We start from the raw sequence: 24,100 nt of genomic DNA, 5'->3' as shown, positions 1-24,100 counted from the left end.
ACAGGGTAATCGGTGAACTATTCAGAATAATGAAAACGGAAGGAGAAGCACACTTCTAGGCTCAAATAAAACAAGTCTGACTTACCAAACTTGAGTGACACCTGTCTTTGCTCTGTGCACCCCAGAGCAAAGACAACAGGACTCCTCTGACCTTTAATGTGGTCCTTAGGGTGACTGGCAAATTTTGGAGACAAATGTTAATTTCATCAAATAAAGATCATTTACTACACTTCATTTCCCAGCAAGATCAGGGAAGCGATCTATTTCTCCCTAAACACACTCAAGTGCTGCCTAAGTAATATAGTAATAACAATGCATATTTAGTTAATTATTATCATATACTTCCTATTTTTATATTGCCTGTTTGTGAAACATGCTCACATTTAGTATCTTATCTCACCCTCCCAACTCTGGATATGTAAGTGTAGCCCTCTCAATTTTACATATGAGAAAGCAGACTCAGAACAGTCCCTTATAGAGAAAGCACAGAGTATGTACCAGGCCCTGTACAAAGTGTTTTAAATATTTAGATTCATCTAGCCTTTACGACAACCCCATGAGGTGGGTACTGTTGTTGTCCCTGTTTTATAGATGATGAAGCTCAGGCCCAGAGTGGTTAATAATATGCCTCAGGTCATGCAGCTGGTGAAACACACAGAGAGAATTTGAACCAAAGTAGATGGACTCTAGAGATCCTCAGCCCCTTACCAACTTGCTCAAAATCACATACGTAGCTAGAAAAGGCAAAAGTGGAATTCAAACCGTGGCCTGACTCCAAACCCTGACTTCCACCTGGTAATAACAGGTGCCTGAGTACTCATCACAGGCCTGTTCTGAGCTCATTAGGTATGTTAACTTATTTAATCCTCATCATTTTTTCAAGTGAGGAAATTGAAGCATAGAGCAAAAGTGGCTTGCTCAAGGTCACAAAGCTAGTAAGTGGCAAAGAAAGGGCTTGATGGATTAAAAAGTTGTGGTACGTATATACAATGGAATATTACTTGGCCATAAAAAAGAACAAAATCTTGCCGCTTGTGACAACATAGATGAACCTACCAGGTATTATGCTAAGTGAAATAAGTCAGTCAGAGAAGGACAAAGACCATACGATTTCACTTATGTGTGGAACCTAAAGAATGATATAAATGAACAAACAAAACAGAAACAGACTTGTAGATATAGATAACAGACTGAGGGTTGCCAGAGGGTTTGGGGGGACTGGCTGAAAAAGGTGCAGGGATTGAGGAGTACAAAATGGAAGTTACAGAATAGTCATGGGAATGCAAAGTACAGCATAAGAAATAGAGTCAGTAATATTGTCATAACTATGCATGGTGTCAGGTGGGTACTGAAAATATTGGGGGAACACTTTGTAAGGTACATGATTATCTAACCACTATGCTGTACACCTGAAACCAATACAAAATAATATTAAATGTAACTGTAATTGAAAAAAAAATTAAAGAAAGGATTTGAACCCAGGCAGCCTGGACTTAGGGCGCAGTCCTTGCCCCACTTACAGACTGGCCTCTCCGCTGCTTCCCTAAAGTGTTATATGTGAATAAAAACCAAGCTGCTGGATGGAGAGTTTTTTTCTTTTTCTTTTTCCGTCATTGTCATTGCTTTCCAGAATTACAGGCAAATTTTCTGTCTGTGCAAAGTCTAAGGGGTTTCTTGTCACTGGCCTGTTTGCATTGCTGAACTGTTTGCTCTGTGGGGACAGAAGCTGGCAGCAAGCACTACCTGTGCAGGCTGTTCATGGATTCCGTCGCCTTGGCCGGACGTCCTGTCACAGAGAGAAAATGAAGACATCCAGGACGTGGGCTCGCAGGGCGTCAACAGGCCTCTTCCTTCTCTGTGCTGCCCTCGGGTGTCTCCGTTTGACTGGCTGCAGGTAAGTGACAGTTACAAATGATTCCCTGATCATTAATGTGACATCACATTAATGACATCACGCTGACCGTCTCTTTGTGGCATGCCTATTGAATGAGGAACATCTCGTGAAGCAATTTGCATGCATCCGATAAAATAATATCAACAACTCACTTCAAATTATTGTGGAACCAAGTGACTGACTTTAACAAAAGTTCCCATAAGAGACTAATATGTTTAAGTGTATTTTATCATGCTAAGAATAATAGGATACTAGTTCTGTATTCTGAACAAAGCCTTGGTGTGATTTCTTACACAAAAGAAGGTTTGTTACATATGAAAAAGAAAAGTCAATTTTATCAGTGATTTTACGTACTCTACCTGCTCATCAACTCAAATTTTGGGGGTTTTCAGCCTCTCTCTCATACATACACACACTCCAGATGTTCCCAGAGTTAAATGCTAAATGATGATTTGATCATTTTTATATTCATCAGTAAGAAGGAAAACAAGCTAAAGATAATATCTGAGTCAAAGCTCAAACTTAAGCTGAGTGAAAGCTCAAATTTGGGCTTTATTGAAAAAAGGGGCAGTGACTTGGCAACTCAGGGGTCTTCCTGGAGCATGAGAAGCCCCTACCATGAGATGTTGGAGCCCTCCAGCATCCCAGGCCTCCTTGTAAGCAATGCTATGGGAGGAAGGACTGTTAATGCATTTGTTCATTTCATAAATGCTCTCTGAGCACACCCTCTCACCTAAAGCGAGGAGCACCTAGTACCTCCTGGACTTATGTTGAGACCAGCAGGATGAGTGTTTTTTACTCATTGGGCTCTCAGTAAATAATACCTGTGGTTATCAAGAATCTCACCTTGGCCCTAAGAGGAATCAAGCAGCCAAGGCATTGCTTGTTTGTACTGTGTATGCACAGAAGCACTCAGGATCCAAGGAAGCATGCTTGGAATGGAGGGTTTGAAGGGATCGTAGCAACCCTACCCACAGCACCGACCACCCCTGTGCAAGGCCCTGTCAGGCTCTGAGGACACAGTGATGAGTAGGATACAAAGAGCTCACATTCTCATGGAGAAGGCCAACACATGAGCGCATACTCTGTGTGTTGTTACAAGAGATGGTACAGAGGCAGGTAGGAAAGAAGAGAGGGAGTGATCGGCTCTACTGGGTATGGGGTCAGGAAAGGCTTCCAGAAGGGATGATGGTAGAGCTGAGTCTTTACCTATGAACAGGTGTTTGCTGAATGGCCAAGGGGGTTAAGGGTGTTATAGGCAGAGGAAGCAGCTCGAAGACTTGGAAGTGAGAGATAGTCTGGCTTGTTCCTGAAGCTACAAGTCTACTTCAATAGTCTTGAGCACAGACCAAGGTAAGCAGCTCCCAGGAATGAGATGGATGAGGAGTCAGATCATGGGCTGAGTTGAGGGGGCACTAGGGTACCAGTTAAGAAGCTTGCACCCAATCCCTGGCTGCTGTGGCTCAGCGGATTGAGCGTTGGCCTGCGAGCCAAGTGTTGCTGGTTTGATTCCCAGTCAGGGCACATGACTAGGTTGCACATCAGGTCCCCAGTTGGGGGCGTGAGTGAGATGCAACCACACAGTGATGTTTTTGTCCCTCTCTTTCTCCTTTCCCCTCTCTCTAAAAATAAATAAATAAACAAACAAACAAACAAATTAATTAATTAATTATTTTTTTAAAAAGCAGCTTGCACCTTGCCCTGGCCAGTGTGACTCAGTCGGTTGGAGTGTCTTCCCATGGACCGAAAGATTAGGTTTGATTCCCAGCCAGGGCAAATGCCCGGTTTGTGGTTTCGATCCCTGGTTATGGCACATGCAAGAAGGCAACCAATGTTTCTCTCTCACAGTCTCTCTCTCTCTCTCTCTCTCTCTCTCTCTCTCTCTCTCTCTCTCTCTCTCTCTCTCTCTCATTTTCCTCTCTCTCTAAAAGCAATTTAAAAATGTCCTCATCCGAGGATAATAAAAAAAAGAAGAAGAAGAAGAAGCTTGCAGGGTTTTAAGCAAAGGGGCAACACAATCATATTTATATATATTAGGAAGTTCACTGAGGTAGGAAATGGAAGTGCTAGTGGGTGAGTAGAGTGCAGATGGGGGAACCTTGTTTACTCCAGCAATGTCATGAGTTGGGTGACATCTCTTACTTGCCCTGTAGAAGAGTGAACTGGTTGTGAGAGAGAAGGGATTCACTCATGTTTTGTGAGTCTCAAACCCTTACCTTAATTTGGGTTTATTGCTCTGGCCTCTACCCCTGATTCCCACAGGGCAGTCCTGAACACAGCGTGTGTTTCCACACATGAAGTAGAATAGCCTTCAGTTCTAGAACAGAAAATGCTGAGACCTCCTTCATATCAGCTAAGAAAGTTTCCATTTCTGGTTGCTCCTATAATCAAGTCAGATGACATAATCAACACATTGTCATCATAAGACGGATCGGTTACTCATTGCCACTGTGCCAGGCACTAGAAACATTAGCGCTTGGAGGTGAGCACCGCTGCTTACAGCTCACAGAGGGAGAAACTGAGAGGTGGAGAGAGGACGTAACTGTCACAAGGCTACTCACTTCACACGTAACAGAACATGGATTCCAGTCTACATGTTTTCTGGTCTCAGAGCCCGTGTGTCTTTCAGTCATGCGCTGCCCCCTCTCTGCCTGCATGTGCGCCTGACTTGCTGGACTCCCATGCCATTTCCCTATCCCTGGGCCACCCGTTTGTTGCCTGGAAATGTTGCATTGAATTTCACATCCACTACAGCAAACAGCAGAGAGAGGAGAAACTGAAAATCTGCCACCCAGAAGCTGCCCCTATGAGCAAATAAGAATGGTGCTATTTGCAAAGGGATGCAGGTGCCTAACTAACTGTGTGTTGACAAAAGGGTCGTTTCAAGGCACGTCTAGGAAGCCAGAACATATTGGTGCATGCTGCCTAGAGACGCTGATGGCTTGCAATTTACTGCTGACCTAATCCTGCTGTACTTGGTGGATCCACCTTTATTTAGATCAGAGACTCCTGTTAGAGCGTAGGAGGCAGGGACCCAGAGAAATATGTCCTAATGCTGGCCCCAGCATTCTATGTGCCTCACAGACAGGTACACTCTCACCGGTGTTTATGTGGAGGGATATGTTCCAAGGACCTGTAGCGGGCACTTACTGTAGCATTACTTGCAATTGGGAAAATGTAAATGTCCTTCGAAAAAGAAAAGGATAAATTGAATGCAATATATGTCCTATGATGGAACATCTAAGTAAAAGGAAGGAGCTAGATGTCTTTATGAATCAATGTGGATAGGCCTCAGAAATACAATGTTGACTGACCAAAGCAAGTTGCAGAATGATATGTGCAATATGAGTAAAGTACACAAAAGCAAAACTATGTAATATACATATAGTGCTTAAAATATACACACACACACACACACACACACACTATATATATATATATACCCTGGCTGGTTTGGCTCAGTGGATTGAGCGTCGGCCTGCGAGCTAAGTGTCGCTGGTTCGATCTTCCAGTCAGGGCACATCAGAGAAGGAAAACTCTGACTCCAAAAAACCTCCGCTGCCTTGCGGCATACCTCTTCAGGGGAAAGGCTAAGGGAGTAAACCCCGACAGAAAATCCGGAGCCGGAGTCCCTAAGGCGGTTTGACGTTGTAGTCAACACCGGCAACTCCTGCGGCACACCTGAAGCCAAGCTGTATTGACTCCGTCTTTCCCTTGGACCCTTCAGCTGCGAAGAGAGGGGGGGTCTGCTGCATGGGCAACAGCAGACCCTCCATATCACCCTGCCCAGGCTCTGTAGCTTCAGCTTCACTGGAGAGGACACTCCAGCGTCATCGCAAGATGTCGATTCAACACGGGAGGAGACAGATCCCGTGTCACTCCCGAGTTGGACTGCACAGCCATTCTCAGCGGTGCAGATGGACTCTTAAGAAGCTACACCATCGTCTCTCGAGACGGACGGCTGCCGACGACGACGATATATATATATATATATATATACTGTTTAAAAGACTGGAAGGACTCATACCAAATTCGTGGCAATAATTCTCTCTTCAGAGAAGAGGAGGAAATGGAATTAAGGCAGGTGTAAAACTCAGATATCAAACTTATAGGGTTACTTTTTATTCTTTTAAAAAAAACTTGAAGTATACCAAACTGTTAACCATTGCCAGTTCTGCATTGTGAGTACATGACTTTTATTGTTTTGTTTTCTACACTTTTCTAATTTTTCAGCATTAAAACCACAGAGAATTTTGAATGACAGAAGTCAGGTCGGTTGGTCTAAATGTGCAAGTGCTTTGTTTCTGTCCAAATGCAGAGGCATGAACAGCGTGTGTTGTAACCAGGCACTGAGGCCCTGATGGGCCCTGCCCTTTCTTGGCTCCATGCTATTCCCAGGAATTAAAGATGCAATTTAATGCTAGCTTTCAAATTTGCATTTTGTAGTACTCATAAACCACACACATTTCACCCAAAGTAATTTACAAACACACTATTTATTCAGCTGATTACTTCTTATATTGCCACCTCCATAATGAAAATTGGGTGCAAATATGAGAGATTTGCTGGCTAAAACTACTTTTTACCAAGTTCCTTCTTTCTATAAGCGATCATCTTAACCATTAAGAGGCTTTCAAATGTCAGAGAAGGAAATAATTGTGACTCTTAATAGCAAGTGTACACATTACTTATCAACTTAGTCTCAACTACAGTCTCAAATTGGATTGGTAGTTGCTAAGAACACAATGTAACTGTTTTTGTTTTAATTTAATTGATTTTTTTAGAGAGAAAGAGAGAAGAGAGAGAGGGGAAGAGGGAGAGGGAGAAAAAAAGAGAGAGAGAAATTGAGATTTTATTGTTCCACTTATTTATTCACGGATTGGTTGCTCTTTGTATGTACCCTCATTGAACCCACAACGTTGGCATATCAGAAGGATACTCTCAATGGCTAGCCTACTTGGCCAGGGCCAGTGCTTCTTAGTTGGAGCAGGAAGAGGATACCCTGCAGCACTGTCAAATACATACTTAGGAGCAGCCAAATCACAGACAATGTTGTTTTTTCAAACCTGGGCAAATGAGTAGAAAAACACGTTCTGAAGTGCCTCCCCACCTCCCGCTGGTGTGCAACATCCTGCCTCAAGTTCCCATTTTAAAGTATCCACCTGTGGTTTCCAGTCGAGTCTTTGACCTTTTGTTAAAGATCTAACTTTACTAGGCAATTGATTTTTGCAGGTCTCTGGGGTGCTCATGAAGGTAGATTTCGCTGTAGTTAATATTATCCTCTTTTTAGGACTTTTGCCAAGTGAGAATGTGTTGGTTAATGACCTTGTCTGGAGTGATAGACGGCATATCTGAGGCAGCGGAAACTATGTGATTCTCTTCCTAATGACTCGGTCTTGACACAGAGGGGAAGCGGCATGAAGACCCAGGGGACTGGTGGAGCGGACGCTGGCCCGGTTCCCTTCCAGGCAGCGTGGGGCAGTGGCATAGTGCAGACTCCAGAGCCAAGCAAATGACCCCGCGGCCAACGCGTTCCAGCTGCAGGGCCCTCGGCTGCTGCCCTCCCCTGCCAGGCAGCCGCGCTCCACCGCTGCCTGTATGTAGCATTGCTGTCAGTATTCAAGGAGATCACACGCGGGAAACACCTCACACGGGGTTGGACGCACCCTGGGTGTTCTTTATCTTCTCTTCACCTTTTTTTTCTTTTTTTGCCTTGAAAAGAAACATCAATTACAAAGAATGTTACAGTGCTATACGTTCTTTCAGATGGAAGGAAAAGAAAATTCGTCAGGTACCCATCGTATTTATTACGTGGGGAAACTGCAGGCCTAGTCAGATTAAGTCACTAATTCACTTTGACCGAATGTCCCACCTGTGTCAGGAACTTAGCCAAAGCACAGCCTTGTCTTCCAGACGTACTTGAGGCCATACATTGCTTGACTGCTCTGTAGATGGGAGGTCATCTGCCTGTGCCCCCTAAGCCCCCATCTCCCTGCACCTCTGCACACTCGTCGCACCTGGACTGGCAGGGCACAGTCTCTCCTGGTCTCTTAGTGGTGCTGACACTCCCCAAGAGCTCACCCTTGACCTGATCATCCTCCCCAAAACAGTCATATCCTCTCACAGCTTTTAACAGTCAGATTTACACTCTATCTGTAGCGCCAATCTCTCTCCTGGTTCTAAAACCACACAGGAACCATTTGCTGAAGGAGTCCATGTAGAGGTTGCATGGGCTCCTGGGACTCAGCACGCTCCAGCCACACCTCCCTGGAAAGTCCTTCGCTCCCCTGTTGCCCATCCACACACACACTCAGACCAGCATCAACCTCAACCCCTGCCTCTCTCTAACCCAGCATCACTGACTGTCCGTCTGTTCCAGCAGAGAGATGTCTCATACGTCTGTCCTCCCCAGTCTCTGTCCCCTGACCCTGCCACCTCACGCTCGCATCACTCAGCGGGTCTCGAGGCTGCAGCCTCTGTCCCCCGCTGTGCAGCTTCCGCACTGCAGTCACCATGACGTCCTCAAGCACAGCCCTGGCCACGGAGCCTGTGGGCTTACAAACCTTGCCTACCGGGCAAATTCTGGAAGAGCTCAGACATGAGATATGTTTCTCTATTCCCAATCGAAGACAAACTGAGTTCCAGAAGGCAGAACCTGTGTGGTGCCGTTCTCTGTACCTTCCATAGCGCAGTGCCCTGAGTATGGTCTGTTCTCAGTAAATGTTTCATAGACTCTTATGGTGAGAGGCACCCTAAAGACCATCTAGTGCAAACCTCTCACTTTCTAGGCAATAAAAACAGAGGCTCAGAGATGGGGAGAGAATTGCTTATGATCTCACATCCAGCTGTGGTTGTATTCCCTGCATATCTCTAAAACTTCAGAGTCTACACAGTGCTTTCACATACATTTTATTTGATCCTAGAAATAGCCTTGTGAGCTGGGTGTGATTTTCTCATTATACAAATGAGAAAACTGAAGCTCCCACAGGCTGCAAAGCCAGACCAAGATGGCCCAGCTGCTGATGGACTGTCTTCTTCCTCTTCTTTTTTTAAAAATAGGAACTAGCAAAAACTTAAAATTTATTTTAAATATGCATAGCTTCAGAGCTGGAAAAAAGAAAGTGTTTCATGCAAAATTGGCAAATACCTATTCCTTAAAATGTTACTTAGAATGTTTCGTATTAAAGTAATGCATCAAGTAGCTAATTTAGCTGAAACCACTAGTTGAAGAAATGTTTCAAACGAACAGAATTGTGCATAGGTGTTTATTGGTTTTCACTGGGTGCTTCTACTCCAATAGAAGCACTTGGATAGCTCTTACTTGGAAAGCCATGTTCTGACAAAAGCAAGAGAGAGCAAATTATTTTTGGCAGTTAAGCTCTGAGAGAAGTCATGTGCCCAAACTGAAGTTATCGTATCGAAGCTTATAGCACATAGTCTAGCTATCTTAAAACTTTTTTCTGTTTCAGACTACAAATCTGTCTTTTTAAAGCATCAAGAAGTATGTGGTTGTAGTGGCACATTAAGTGGAATGAGGGCAGGTTGAGGGAGATAAACTGTTTCTGAAAGTTTAATTCCTCGCCTACCCCATGACTCTTCTGAAATAACTAATCTGTACTTCTTACTTCTTAATCTCTTCACTGTTTTCACCCATCCACCCAACCCCCCTCCCATCTGGTAGCTATCAAAATGTTCTCTGTATTTATGAGTCTCTTTCTGTTCTGCTTGTTCATATATTGTGTTTCCTAGGTTCAATTATTGATAGATATGTAATTATTGCCATTTTATTGTTCTCTTTTGTTTTTTCCTTGCTATTCTTAAAGAAGACCCTTTAACTTTTCATATAATACTGGTTTGGTGGTGATGAACTTTAGCTTTTTCTTATCTGGGGAGCTCTTTATCTGTCCTTTGATTCAAAGTGATAGCTTTGCTGGGTAGGATAATCTTGGTTGAGAGTCCCTGCTTTTTATCACTTTGAATATTTCTTGCAAATCACTTCTGGCCTGCAAAGTTCCTGTTGAGAAATCTGATGGACTATCTTCTAATCCAAGTCCAAAAACATTTTCAACCACAGCTAGCCATAATGTCAGGCACTCACTGGGTATTCAATAAACACTTGTTAGATGAATTAACCTATACTTGAATGATAAACTATTAGCCTTGCACAAGTGAACAAATATATATTTATTGAATGGATGGGTAGGTGGTTGTATATATACTTAATTCCCTTCTAATATTTTATTTTCTTCTCTCATGATAACCTTTTAGAGGTGAAAGGCTACCCTCTCTTCAGTCAAATGCAATCAACGGGAGCCTTGCCAAGAGTAGGCAGACACGGAGTATTAATGTCACCTTGATGCCTATTGATTGTGAACTGTCCAGCTGGTCGTCCTGGACCAGGTGTGATCCCTGTCAGAGGAAAAGGGTAAGTACCCAGGCCTTGAGAGAGCTCTAAGTTTCCAGGAACCCTAATCCTCAGCAAGATTGGCTGAGGCGCTACCCACAGTGCCTGGCACATAGTAGGACCTCAGTAAATGTTGGCTGATTTAATTAATTAATTCTAGTCCTCTGTGCTGCCAAGTAGCAATTACATCCTTTCTTTGATCTTTCTTTTTTTCTCAACTTATGTGTCCTTGCTGATGTTAACAGCTTCCTAATTAGTCTTCCTGCCTCCAACCTTGCCCTTTCAATCCATCTTTCTTCATGCAGCCAGAAGGAGGCAACAAAAATGCAAGCCTGACCTGTCTTTCCCCAGCCTGAAGTCATTTAAAGTCTACCCATGGCCTTAGGATCAAGTCCATCCTTATGGTATTAAAGGCTAGACCCCATGACTAGACCTGGCCTACATCTCCATAAAGCACCTCCCACTACAGCACGCTGAACACGTGTATTTCTCTGACCATTTCACCTTCTCTCTGAGCCTTTATTCATGCTGCGTCCTCAGGCAGGAGTGACCCTTCCCACTTCCATTACTGGCTAACACTCACTCACAATTCGAAACCCTGCTCAGGGGCCATTTCTCTTGAGAAGCCTTCCCTGATTTCTCAGCCCCACTTACAGTTAGATAGGTACCCTTTCAGGAGCTGTAATAGCTTCCTTTTCCTCGGGTATCCTGGTATTTATCATTTACTGTTCTTTTATTATTTAGCTTTCCATTAAACTGTGAACTGTTAAAGGCTTACTCAATTATTTATCTTCATTCTGTAGGCCAACTTCTGGCACATGAGAGGTGTTCCATAAATTCATGTTGTTTGACCTCACTGTATTTTCTGATGTCTCTGTAAAGAAGGGAGAATAGTTATTAAACTCGCTATTAAGCAGATAGGTAAACAGACCCAGAGCAGGTAAGCGAGTTCTCAGGTTTATCTCATAGCAAATGCAGGCATTGAACTCAGGCCACTGGCTTCTTTTCTAGTGTTCTACCAATCAAAACACACAGTCTCTGCAGTAGCTGTCTTTCTGGCTTCCTGTCCCAGAAGAGCTGACCCAGGATCCCAGCTCTGAGGGCAGTAGGTGTGTCAGAGAACATTTGCCATTTCCCCGGCTTCCCTGTGGGCTAGGACCCCAGGACAATTACTCATTTAATTGGATCAATGTGGAAAGCCAAGCAGGATCATTTGGTTCCCAAAGTAGCTTTATTGCTGAAGTTATCAACATTGATCCAATTATCTGGATAATTGCTTCATCTGCACCAAAAACTAGGAAGACTCAGCGTGAGTCAGCCATTCTCCCAGCCTTCCAGAGCTCTTCACTGGGAGTTTGCTACACACGCCCTCAGCTGACATCATCGCTGTCAGCAGTGTCACTGGCTACTTGGGGTGTAGGGGTGGGGTAGGTGGGGCATCAAATCTGCCAGACTGAAATTGGGAAAGTCTTTCCTCCAGCATTTCCATACTCTTCAAACCAATTTTATCTTTCGTGGCCAGGAATAGTCTTCTGACAGTCTTCTTTGCAGACCTAATCTCTGTCCTGCCAGCCTCTGCCTTCTAGGAAGAAAGACCCTCTGGACGTGCAAAGGAGCGTGGGTGAATGGTTGTCTCTACCTTTTTTTTTCCCCTTTGGATTTCCAGATAGTATACAATTAATAACAGTGGCTGGTTAACGTGTCATCCGCAAAGGAGCTGCTAGCCTTGGTTTGCCCCCTTTTGTTGCACCAAAATCTTGACTGCAACTTAGCATTTGGAAGCCACCCAAATCCGATCCCTCCCTTCCCCATGCCGTGGTTGCTCATTGCCCCATAATAAAACCCTAAATCCACCCTTACTGGGGCCTGGAAGGGCCTGCATTGCCTGCCGCTGCTCTGTCTCCCCCAGAGCTTGCCTCTCTCTCTCTCTGTGCTCTTCACTGCAGCCAGGATGAGTTTCTTTTCCAGGAGGGGGGCCCATTCTCCCTGGTCTCTCAGTTTTGCCGCAGCAATTTCCTCCACCCAGACTGCTCTTCTGTCCCCTCTCCCAGCTCTCTCCGTGCTTGCCCAACATTTCTGTTCATCCTTTGGGTCACAGCTTAGATGTCACCTTTCCATCTCCTAAGGGTGCTTTGGGAATTTCCCTATGAGTCACAGAGCACTCCGTACTTCCTCTGTCAGGCCACCCATTTGATGGCCTGGTGCCTACCATCCCCACCACCATCGCTGCCACCTGGGATCTCCATGACGGCAGCCCAGAGGGCATGATTATGATGAAAAAACAAACACAAATGCAAGCATAAATAGCACCTGCTTTTTTTCTTAACCATTGGGTGGCTCAATCAATATTTTGGAAATCGAATCAATATTCCTGGAATAAACAAACTGGAAGGCAGAGATAAAGATTGACTGCTAAAAATTAATAATAAAAAAGAAAAATAAGTACCAGAAATTGAGTGCCTACTATGTCCCAAACAATTGAGATTTCATATATAGATCACATAAATAATTGAAACTTCAAAACTACCTTTATGTAATTAATTATCTCCATTTTAAAGATGAGTAAACTGAGATCATAGAAGTTAGGTAGCTTGCCCAGTATCACATAACTGGAAAATATCAGAGTCTGTTGTAGCTCCCTATGCATGCTTTTGCATTGATAAGATAATGAGTAAAGGAGAAGACGTGAGTCAGCCCATTGGAGTAATCAAGCTGAGAGACTGTGGCTTCGTGTTACTGAGCTGGTCACATCAATCTATTTATCACCTTTTGACTTCAGAGCACGTGCTTTCCCCTCATTCGGCAAATCTTTACTGATCACTGCAGACACAGAGATCAGACAAAGTCCCTGCCCGCAGAGAGCTCACAATGTAGTTGAAATAGGCAAGCAGCCAATCACAGCCTAGAGCCTTAAGCACATGTGTCCCTAAGCACCCTAGGTCTGTGAGGCTCTGCCCTCAGCTCACCTTGAATATCTCTGCTCCAGTACAGACATGCCACCTTACTTCGACCCTCTCAGTTCCACGGGGATCCATGTGGATTCTCTGACAAGGAAGCCGAAGACTGTGTTACTAGTGCACAATGCAGAAGTCACGTGCGATGTGAAGGCTTTGTGTGTGCCCAGACAGGTACAAAGGGCAGGTGGGGAGGGGGAAGCCAGCAAATTAGGCAGTGGCATGTGATGATGCTGGTGCTGACCATTGCCTAGCGCTCAAGATAAGGGTCGTGAGTCAGGCCAGGAGACCTCCTTTTCTTCACATCTCAACCTCCTTTCACATGTTCATTAAAACAATCCTATGAAGTTGGAGTTATTGTTATCCCCATTTTACACATTAAGAAATTGATACTTGGAGAAGTTACTTGCTGAAGGTCATACAGCAGGTAAGTGGAAAAGCTGCATATAGAAATGTGGAGATTCAAATCACCTTCACAGACATTAAGGACACCAAAAGGATGTGTGCTGGAATGGAAACCCTGAGTCAAGTCTCATTCTGACTTTGTGACCCAGGAGAAGTCACTTAACCTTTCTATATGTTGGTTCTCACAACAGAACATCTGAAGTGGCATTACTACCTTACAGGTTTGTTATAGGGTTCAAGTGACATGATGGGTATGAAAGCTCTTTACAGACCGTGATCTGTGCTGGCTCTGTCAGAGGCAAAGCCTGAAGCAGTTAAATAAGGGTGGTTAACATCAGTGATCTCTGAAAAATCTTTGGAGGAATAGTTCCTATCTTCTGCATTTGGGCATCACCAAGTCCAGCATAACTCCTAAGGCATGATATAGTCAGCAAAAACATCTTTGACTAAAGGAAGGAAGGAAGGAAGGAAAAAAAGAAGGATACATGGGTGGACAGACAAAAGGAAGGAAGAAAGGAGCACGCAAATGAATAATCATTGGCTGAAGGTCTAAGTAAATGTCTACCTTTTCAACCCATTTATCTGGCTCATTCAAGCAAGCATACGTGTCCCTATTTCTCCAAGTGCCCAGCAAAAATAAGAGTATTTTGATTGACTCAACTTATCTAGGCAAGAGCCACAACTCTCTGCATTTACTGTACCCATGTAGACTATGCTTTGGGGTCATTCAAGAAAGAGTTAGGGATGCATAGAACAATTTCTAGGGCTCATTGCAAATGCAAAATTCCATCCAGTAAATCTGAACGACTTTTACTATGTGTCCACATGCTCATCATGGCCATGTTCCATGATTCTAACCAAAGCCCTAATGGTTATTCGGGCAGGCTTTACTTTAAATACCTTGTAAGAAACATGTGAGGTCCAGATTGTTATTCTGCCTTTAACACCCCAAGAACACTGGTTAAAAGCGACCAGACATGTCTAATAAAACAGGGTTGCCTGTTCTATGGGCTTTATCCCCCAAGAATATATATATATATATATATATATATATATATATATATATATATATATATATATATATAATAAAGGAAATCAAGTTAGTCAAGTGCTGCAAATAATTTAAAACATGTTGTCCAAATACTTTTATAGCCGAAAAATAGTCCAAATGTCTATAGTCTTGAAGGCAGTGTGGTTTACTGGAAATAATTGTGATTAGACAGTTATAGTTTCCAATCCTGCTGCAAATATTTACCAGTAATATGCACTTGGCCCACAGAAACACTAATTATAGTAATAACAACACTTATTGGGCGTGTACCCCAAGTCAGTACTGTTCTATTTACTCATTTAAATTCCCAGCAACCCTAAGGGTAAGTATGATGACTTACCTGTTTTACAGATGAGTGAATTGAGGTGTGGGGTTAGGCAACATGTGGAAGGTCACACAGCTGGTATGACTTGTAGGACCCACCAAATTCCCCCTTCCCCCCCAGCTCAGGGAGAGAAGTCCAGGCTCCCTTCCTGTCTGCCCACCCAACCTGTCTGCCTCTGCGTACCAGGCACTTTCCCTTGCCTTCCCCCTCCAAGTGCTTTCAGAAATACAACACTGGCCTCTTTGGGGGAGTAAAATGTAAAAACTATTACCAACCCACCATGATACATATAAAAACAAAGTATTAAAGGTCTAGAAAGTGGCTGGTGCCTCATAGGTGGTTATAGCACAGCAGTTCCCCTCTGACAGCCCCGAACTGTGTGTGACATTCTTTATCCATCCCAGGGAGGTGTGTAAACCGCAGACTTCTTTGCAATGGGGACAACGACTGTGGGGACCAGTCAGATGAGGCAAACTGTAAAAGGATTTATAAAAAGTGTGAGCAGGAAATGGACCAATACTGGGCGATTGGCCATCTGGCCAGTGGGTAAGTTACGGTGTTTCTATGGTATAGATGGGGAGGCACAAAATCAAATACAATTCTAGAGAAGAACAAGAAGCTGATGTGAAAAGAGTTGCTTCTTTTCTCCTTTCTGAAAAAAGACTGTAGTGTACGTGAATGTGTATGGCTGTTCTCTGAGGACAGTTCTGAGATCATGCAGGAGCCTGTCCCATTGACACACACAGGACACAAGGAGGGCTAAGTTAGGAACACTAGGGACAGAGTTGTGCATGGAGACCACAGAGGCTCCGCGTGAGCCCTGGGGATACATGTCCACTTAGCTCCTGCTATGTGACCATGTGAGGGGCTCTCTAAGCCTTACCTTTGAATCCCATTGCCAAGTTGTATAGGAGGTTTTATCTGTTTCTGTAACCCTTGGCCCCAGCCTAGGGTCTGGCCCAGAGAAGAGGCTCCTAAGTAGTTAGTGAAGGAATGGGTTTCCAGGATGGGTCTGCAATCAATCTGTGTTTCAGGCTTCTGGGGATCTCTTAGTTGGTTCAGTCCTCTGGCGAGGTCAGAGGAGCCGGGTCAGAAGGGAGCAAACGGCCCTGGTGTTTGCCTCACTCACCTACCCCGCTCTGCAGTTTCTTGGCTTTCAGGGAGAAGAGTGAGAACCTCCCCTCACAGGCAGTAAAAATTACCATATGTGACACAGTGTGGGGAGGACAAGAGTTATCCTGGGGGAATTCACCTTCTTCCTAAACAAAAATCAAATCACAATCCTCAAAAGCTGTTATGACAGGTAGAGGGGAGGGGAGGAGGAGGAGAAGAGAGAGAGACTCCTCACGTGGGGAAGACAGCCTCTTAGGGCCTCCTTATAAGCTAGTTATTATAACTCCCGCCTCCTCTGTAGGGAAAACCAAGGCCTAGAAAAGTTAAAACAGTTCCCAGGGGTCACACAGCTGTCTCAGGGGACAGAGTGGACATTCAGAGCCAGCAGTGGAATCTGAGTGAAGGTGGCGAAGGTCTGTTTCCAGGCAGACTCAGTAAATGCTAATTATTTTACTGTCTCGTGATGCGAGTCATACAGACATTCAGAGGAAAACCCCCATCCTCCAGGGGCACACAATCCAGTGGGGACAACAGATGCATAGTTAATAACAAGCATTTATCATGGACCAAGTAGTATTCTAAACACTTAACAAATATGATATGTGGATTCCTCCCAACAGCCACATGAGGCAGGTATTCTCTTTATTCCTATTTTAGAGGTGAGGAGACTGAGGTCTAGAGAGGTTAATGGGTATGGCCAAGGTTATGTAACTTATAAAGGGCAGATCAGGAATTTGACCCCAGGCTCCTGGCTCCAGAATTTGTGTTCTTACCTATTATCATAGACCGTGCTTGTAAGGCAACTGTAATAGTACAGAGCTGTAACTACATGAATGGGGCAAGCACAAGGTCAAATGAGGGCTTCTTACCCAGCTCGGTACAAATGTCCGTGAAGGCTTTGCACAACGGGCAGTGACAGAGCTCATTCTTGAAAGATAAGGGGAAAAAAACAGTAACTGGCTGGAAGGGCTTTCTGGGCATAAGGAACAGCACTTACACATAAGAGAAGGAGGTAGGCCTAGGGTAGGTTGTGGGTGGGAGTGGCCAGAGATGAAGTTGGAGAGCTGGTTCCTACCAGTTACCAAAAGCCTTGAATGCCATGCCATGGAATTCTGCAGGCCCACCTACCATTTAGTTGGTCTACCAGTTAAAATTACACAGTCTGCTGCTTACCTCTTCTTCCTCTCTGTGCCTTTCTTGCAGGATTAATTTGTTCACAAACAGTTTAGAAGGCCCGGTTCTCGATCACAGGTATTATGGCGGGGCGTGTTCCCCTCATTACATACTGAACACGAGGTTTAGGAAGCCATACAACGTGGAGAGCTACACCCCACAGGTATGTGGCAGCCAGCGGCCCCTCCAGGGCAGTGAGCCCTTAGGGAGAAGCCAGCTGGCATGGATGTGAGGCCAGACCTGTAGCCTGGGACCGGGCGAGCTTGGGGCATCCCTTTCTCTCTCTGAGCTTCTATTCTTCATGTGTAAAATGAGCAGGTCCTTCCTCACAACGTGTGGTGAGGCTGACATGCCACACAGAATAGGAGCAATAGTTGCAGTAGCAGTAATTATACTAACAAGAATATTGAAAGCTACCAGGAAGACAGAAGTATAGTTTAGGATTTAGAGTCTTATTGACATGCTGGCTCTGCAATTTACACTCTATGTAATCCTGAATGCTCCGAGCCTCCCCTTTCTTGTCCTTATTTATTTACTTATTTAGTTTAAGTATTTTATTGCTTATGCTATTACAGTTGTCCCAATTTTTTCCCTGTTGCCCCCCTCCACCCAGCCCACCACCACTCCCATACTCATTCCCCACACCTTTGCCCATGTCCATGGGTCCTTCATATAACTGTATGTTCTTTGACTAGTCCCCTTTTCCTGTCTTTAAGGTGGGAGTCACAAAGGTTCTACCCTGCAGGGAGAGGACCACTGCAATGATGTGTGTAAATGCTCAGCACACATCGAATCTGGTTGAATGTTGCATCCGCAGGAAATGTTAATTCTTGTTACCAAGTCCTTGCTTGTTAGACCCTGGCAGTGTTCTAAGCATTTGAAGTTGTAAAATGCTCTACCAATAGAAGCCTATTATGATGAACATGCAAACTTTAAAGCATTCTCATAGAGAGCGGGGTTTAGAATAGACAGTGTTACTAGGAGTGACATATGCTTAAGATCTGAGAAGACACTGGGGCCTAAGTTCCATTTCCACTCTGGGCCTCAGTTTCCTCATTTGTGAAATGAGGAACTTGACTAGATAACCTTTCCACTTCTAAAACTGTGCATTCCTAGAAGTCAAGACACTACCCAACCGCTCCTCTCTTCCTGCTCCCGTTGTTCCTGCACATACTTATTGGCCAAAAAAGAAAACGTGAGCCTGGGACAAACACACCCTCCCCCACGCACTCAGTGCCCTCCCCCAAGCCTATACTTTCAAGAAAGGATTTGGAATAGCCATTTATCAACCAGGCCCAGGCAGGATATACAGGGTGGGGCTAAAGTAGGTTTACAGTTGTTTGTGTGGAAAATAATGCAATAATTAATCAATAACAATACAAGAATAAACTCTGTGGTTTACGTACTCACAACTGTAAACCACCTTTTGCCCACACCCGTGTAGCTTAGCCTCCTGTCTTCATAGCCCAGGCACAAGAAGAGCGCTGTGCCCGGCTCTGTACAGTCATTTCCCCATATAAACTCAACCCTCAGAACAAGCCCAACAGGAGGAATAATTAGTGTCTCCATTCTACACATGAAGAAACTGAGGCATGGATAGGTTAAGTCAGATGTCCAAGGTTACCCAACTTGAAAATAGCAGCCTTATTCCAGACCACACCTGGAACCACTTCTGCTTCTCTGTATTGGCAGCTGAGGTGTTACGGAATCACAGGTGTCTAGAAACTGCTGGTTGTTGGCGTAGAGGTGGAGACAATCAGGGACTGGTCACTTCAAGAACACCAAAGCAGCACTCTTGGCACAGAATGATCAGCCCAGATTTTCAAGCAAGGAGGTTTTCTGAGTTCTTTCTAAGGCATCTCCCTGCCCCTGTCACTTCACCCCTACTGCACCACTGTGGGTCAGACCCTCATTTCCTGTCACTGGCATTCTTCGTACAGCCTCCTCATTGGCCTGTCCCCAGATTCATCCCTACCAATCCAACCACTACGTTGTCCTAGAAAGATCTTCCTGAGGTTCAGCTACTTCCTCTACTGGCTCATCTTTGGATTAAGTCCAACTTCAGAGCAAGACATCCGGAAGCCTCAGCATTTTTATACCAGCGCGTTCTCTTGCAACGCCTATCTCTGCTCCTCACTCTTGTAACTTCTGACACAACCATCCTAGAACCCCTTGCAGTTTTTAAATACATCTACCCTTTCCCGCATCCATGCCTGTGCCTAAGCCAAGTCCACAGGTCAAAATGTTCTCTACCTTTCTGCCAGTTCAAATCTAAACCAGGCGCTCAGTTCTGAATATCGCTTCCCAGCATTGAACACCTCTTTCTTCTGCTGGCTCAGGACCCCTGGTGGGAGGGACTGACTTGGCTCTGGGTTTCCTGGATCTGAGCACCTGGTGCAGCATCTGGCTCATAGTAAGAGTACCGTGGATTTTTGTGGACTTGTACTGAACTGATGTGAATCAAATAAAATAAGAACACTTTATTTTTTTCTTCTGTTAGACCCAAGGCAAATATGAATTTGCGCTGATGGAATATGAATCATACTCAGATTATGAACATAATGTCACAAAGTTGGAAACCAGCAAGTCTAGTTTCAACCTTGGTTTTTCACTACCTGGAGTTTTTGAACTTGGCCTTAACATGGCAAGTGATAATGGCCAACATTTTGTTCGCAGAACCAAACGATTCTCTCATACTGTAAGTACCCTTTGTTGCTCTTCAATTTCTATGTATTCATTTGAATTTTCATGCCCACTGATGTGTCTGTATTCCACATTACTACTAGTCCTAGCAACCAATTACATTTCTATTATGTTGAAAATCTTTCACACTCAAAAAAATAGCATGGTCTTATGTTAACTTACATTTTAGAAGGCCAGGCAGCAGTGACCCTCTCAAATTATTTACCCTCATTTCTATTAAGTTTTTCTCCTTGGTCTTCAATAACTTAAGATTATAGTTTTGCCAGGCCAAATCATTTCTGGAGACTTTTCAAACCCAGTAATGTGACTTCCATCTCAAAATTCAGCTGACATTCCTTTCCAGACAGTCACCCAAGACCTCTTCTCTGACTTCTTGGGGGCATTTGGTAGAGTTGACCTCACATTACACATCTGTTTCTCCTGTATTCTTCCTGCTCCTTATCAGTTCCCTTCCTGGTTCTAATATCTTCACCTGTTCTTTTCTTTTTTTTTTTTAAACATATGTATTGATTTGAGAGATAGAGAAACACTGATTGGTTACCTCTCATACGTGCCCCTATCAGGTATTGAACTAGCAACCTAGGTCTGTGCCCTGACCTGGTATTGAACCCCCAGTATTTTGGTGTATAGGACAATGCTCCAACCAACTGAGCCACACCAGCCAGGGCTCCCCATATGTTCACTGATCTGTGAAATTTTCTTTTCTTACTCTACAACCAACCTGGGTGACCTCTTCCACTTACTTCCCTCCTCTACATGGACAAGCCATGGGCCTTCATCACTGTTCTCAACTTTCTGTTATCACCCACTCCTCTGGGCATCACATTTTCTGTGTGAAATATCATTCTTTTTTCTACTACACTCCCAGGCTAAGAATTTCAGAATCACATTTAGTTCTCTTTTCTCTTCAGGGCCACCTTTTTCAGCCACCAAATCCTTTAGTATCACTCTTCAGTATTTTTAAATCTTAACTTAGATTCTATCTTAACTAGTCCAGGCCCTGTCATCTCTTGCTCTGCCCTCCCAGAGGGTTTCCTGCCTTCCAATTTGCCCCTTCAAATTTCTGTATTCCCAGGAAAATGTTTCCTCAATGCCAATCTAATCATATCATCTGCTTCCTATTGCCCATAAGGTGAAGGTCAAAGCCCTTGACTTGATGGGAGAGGAGTAATAGGACTGGGAAGTAATGGGATGAGATTGCTGGAGAATAGGTAACAGGCAGATTTTAGGAACCTTGAATTCCAGAGTAGGGCAGGTGCACTTTCTTCTCTGAGTCTTTTCAACCTGGGTGTGACATGATAGAAAATTAGTTAGAGAGGTACATGGGGGAGACCAAGCCTTAAAAGTGACAGTGATTTATATGAGAAGAAATGGTGAGGGGCTCAGAAAGGTCTCTACTGCAAAAAATACCAACCAGTAGAGAATGAGTAGTAAACCTTTATTAGACTATAATTATCTTTGTTTACTTTTCCTCATCTTCTAGGCTGTGATCCTTGGTAGCAGAGGCTGGGTTTTTTTGTTTGTTTGTTTGTTTGTTTGTTTTTACATTTTTAGATTCAGGGTGGCATTTTGTAGGTGCTTAGTGATGAAGGGGAGAATTGATTAAAAGGAACTTATCTTGTTAAGAGAGAAAACAAAGGGTACTACCCATTTACTCCTTCCCTTTCTTCTTCTGTCTCTCTCCTTTTTCTCCCCTCCCTCCCTTCATCCCTCCTTCCCCACCTCCCTGATTCACATAGCTGCTTATAGAGTGCCGACATTGTGCTAGGCACTAAACTAGAGACTTGGGACCCAAAGACAAATAAAGCATGATTCTTGCTTTTACACTTACAGTCTAGTAGGAGAGACAAGTGTGTATGTAGGTAACATATTCTTAATTTTCTAATTGCAGTTGTAATACAGAATGGCATATGCTGTAAAGGAAATATAAGCAAAGTGCAATGCAATCCTGGAAAATAGAGTATGTGTATAGGAAATTCAGAGATGGTATCAAATAGGTGGCACCAGCTAAGCAAGGATTTAATTATATAAGTAGGTGTGCATCCATTGGAAAATGAAGGGAAGAGCATTTGCAACAGAAGGAACAGTGTGTGCAAAATTATATTATGAAATAGAATGGCAGATTTGAGGAACAGTAAGAACTTAGATGATGCTTGATGAATGCTGTGGCCAATGGAAAATAGTAAGGTATGGGGAGGATTGCCTGAAGGTTGCAGAAGCTGAAGCCAGAGAGGCTCCTGGGGCACAGATTGTATCCAAAGTAGAGGAGTTGATTTTATTCTGGAGGCAACAACGAGCCAATGCATGGGTTTGTTTTAAGCCTGGAGTGGCATTATAATAATACTATCAGAATGTAAGCATGTCAGTTCTGATTAGAAAAATAAGACAGATGAGTGGGAAAACTTTTATAATAACTCAAGCAAGAGATGAAGCCTAAAATATTTAGAAAAGTCATGAGCAGAGCACCTAGTGACTACATAGATTGGAGGGGCAGGGGAGAAGGAAGAAAGAGGAGAGTCATGAGTCATTGGGGCAGGACTAGAATGGGTGAGAGCCAGGCAGACACCAGTGAGCAGGCGGGGTGGGGGCACAACCAGAGTTGGCATGGCTTTATAGAGCTGACAGGTCAGCCTGGCTGAAGTTTTAAGATTAGGGCAGAATGTACCCCACAGACACTTCCCACATTTTCACCCTTTTCTCTGCATCCACAGCTGTGTAGCAACCTCTCCTCTCGGGTTATATAACACCTCCCGGATGTTTGCACTTCACCTAGCACTGCCACGTTTCAGACAATCCCACAAACTAGGGTCGCCCAACTTTATCTCTAAAGGGCCAAATAGGCTTTGTGGGGCTGTATGGGTTCTTTTGCCACTACTCAACTCTGCCATTGTAGCATGACAGCAGCTTTGGACATAGCACATGGGCATGGCTTTATTCCAATAAAACTTTGTTTCCAAAGCCAGGTGTTGATTTGGGTGTGCAGGCTGTGGCTTATTGTCTAACCTCCCTAAAGCACGGCTTTTACTCTTTCTTGAGTGGCTTTTCTTCTGAAGAACATAGAGAAGTTAGTTGCTTCTGCAGGTCAGCAAATCCCGTGTCCCATCAGAGTTGCCACACATGCCCACGCTGCCCCCTGCCATGTCTGTTTCTGGTTACCTCCCATTCTCACTCCTTATTTGCTATTTTAAGAAGGTGAGTGAAGAGCTAGCTCTTCCAAGCTGAAAAGGACATTGGAATATTTATGAGACATGAGAGCTTGTCGGGGAGGCTGTCTTCCCTCAAGTATCCTAAAAGAAGCATAAGAGTGATGACCCCAGACCGAGAACAATGGTTGGTATTTGTAAAGTTCATCTTCTTGTTCCAGATTCCTAACTTTAAAGGTCTGGTTTTCCCATGTTGGTATTTCATTTAGAGAAGCAAATTTCTGCATGCACGCTCTGACCTTGAAGTGGCACATTACAAGCTGAAATCCCGAAGCCTCATGCTCCATCACGAATTCCTTCAGCGAGTCAGGCAACTGCCCCTGGAGTATGGCTATGGGGAGTACAGAGATCTTTTCCGCGATTTTGGGACCCACTACATCACGGAGGCTGTGCTTGGGGGCATTTACGAGTACACACTTGTTCTGAACCAAGAGGCCATGGAGAAAGCAGGTACACGGCCCAGGGGACCTTGCCTTTCCTACCAGGGCATGTGCGAGCTGTGGGTGTTGATGGGGAGAGGCTTCCGTTAGTTGCAAGGAGAAGAGTTTTAAGTTGTGCTCCTTGTTTTCCTTTCCCTCCCGGGCTGTACTTTCACAATTTCATTTGCAGATTCTCCTTCCTTTTAAAAATTTGTTAAGGTTGGTTCTCTGCCCAGGCAGTCCTCTTTTCTACAACTCCTCCTAGACAATAGCATCTAATCGCTGGGCTTTAAATGCCTTACACATGCCAATGTTTATATCCATGCTGGATCTCTTCTCTGCAACCGAAACTTATGCCAACATCCTTTTTGATATCTCCATTTGAAGGCCCAACTTTAACATAGCCCCCAAAGAGAACATTTGCTTTTTATCCCCCGTGTGATTCTTTCATAGTCA

The 24,100-nt window shown here is 44.2% G+C and overlaps 1 protein-coding gene across 1 annotated transcript in view; it reads left to right on the top strand.

Moving 5' to 3' along the window:
• Positions 1-1,708: 1,708 nt before the first annotated feature.
• The window catches only part of C8B (complement C8 beta chain), a 37,877-nt gene continuing 15,485 nt past the window's right edge, over positions 1,709-24,100 (top strand). The window contains exons 1-7 of the mRNA XM_090271645.1: positions 1,709-1,894; positions 10,163-10,319; positions 13,285-13,426; positions 15,438-15,579; positions 17,350-17,482; positions 19,820-20,017; positions 23,435-23,675. Coding sequence (XP_090127771.1) covers positions 1,803-1,894; positions 10,163-10,319; positions 13,285-13,426; positions 15,438-15,579; positions 17,350-17,482; positions 19,820-20,017; positions 23,435-23,675 — 1,105 coding nt within the window. The 5' untranslated portion in view covers positions 1,709-1,802. The remainder of the gene's footprint in view (positions 1,895-10,162; positions 10,320-13,284; positions 13,427-15,437; positions 15,580-17,349; positions 17,483-19,819; positions 20,018-23,434; positions 23,676-24,100) is intronic.

The sequence above is a fragment of the Furipterus horrens genome, unplaced genomic scaffold, assembly GCF_987537825.1.
Source record: "Furipterus horrens unplaced genomic scaffold, mFurHor1.1.pri manual_scaffold_3, whole genome shotgun sequence".
NCBI lineage: Eukaryota > Metazoa > Chordata > Mammalia > Chiroptera > Furipteridae > Furipterus > Furipterus horrens.
Note: the sequence above shows the minus strand (reverse complement) of the source record. Positions and strands in the feature narration are given on the sequence as shown.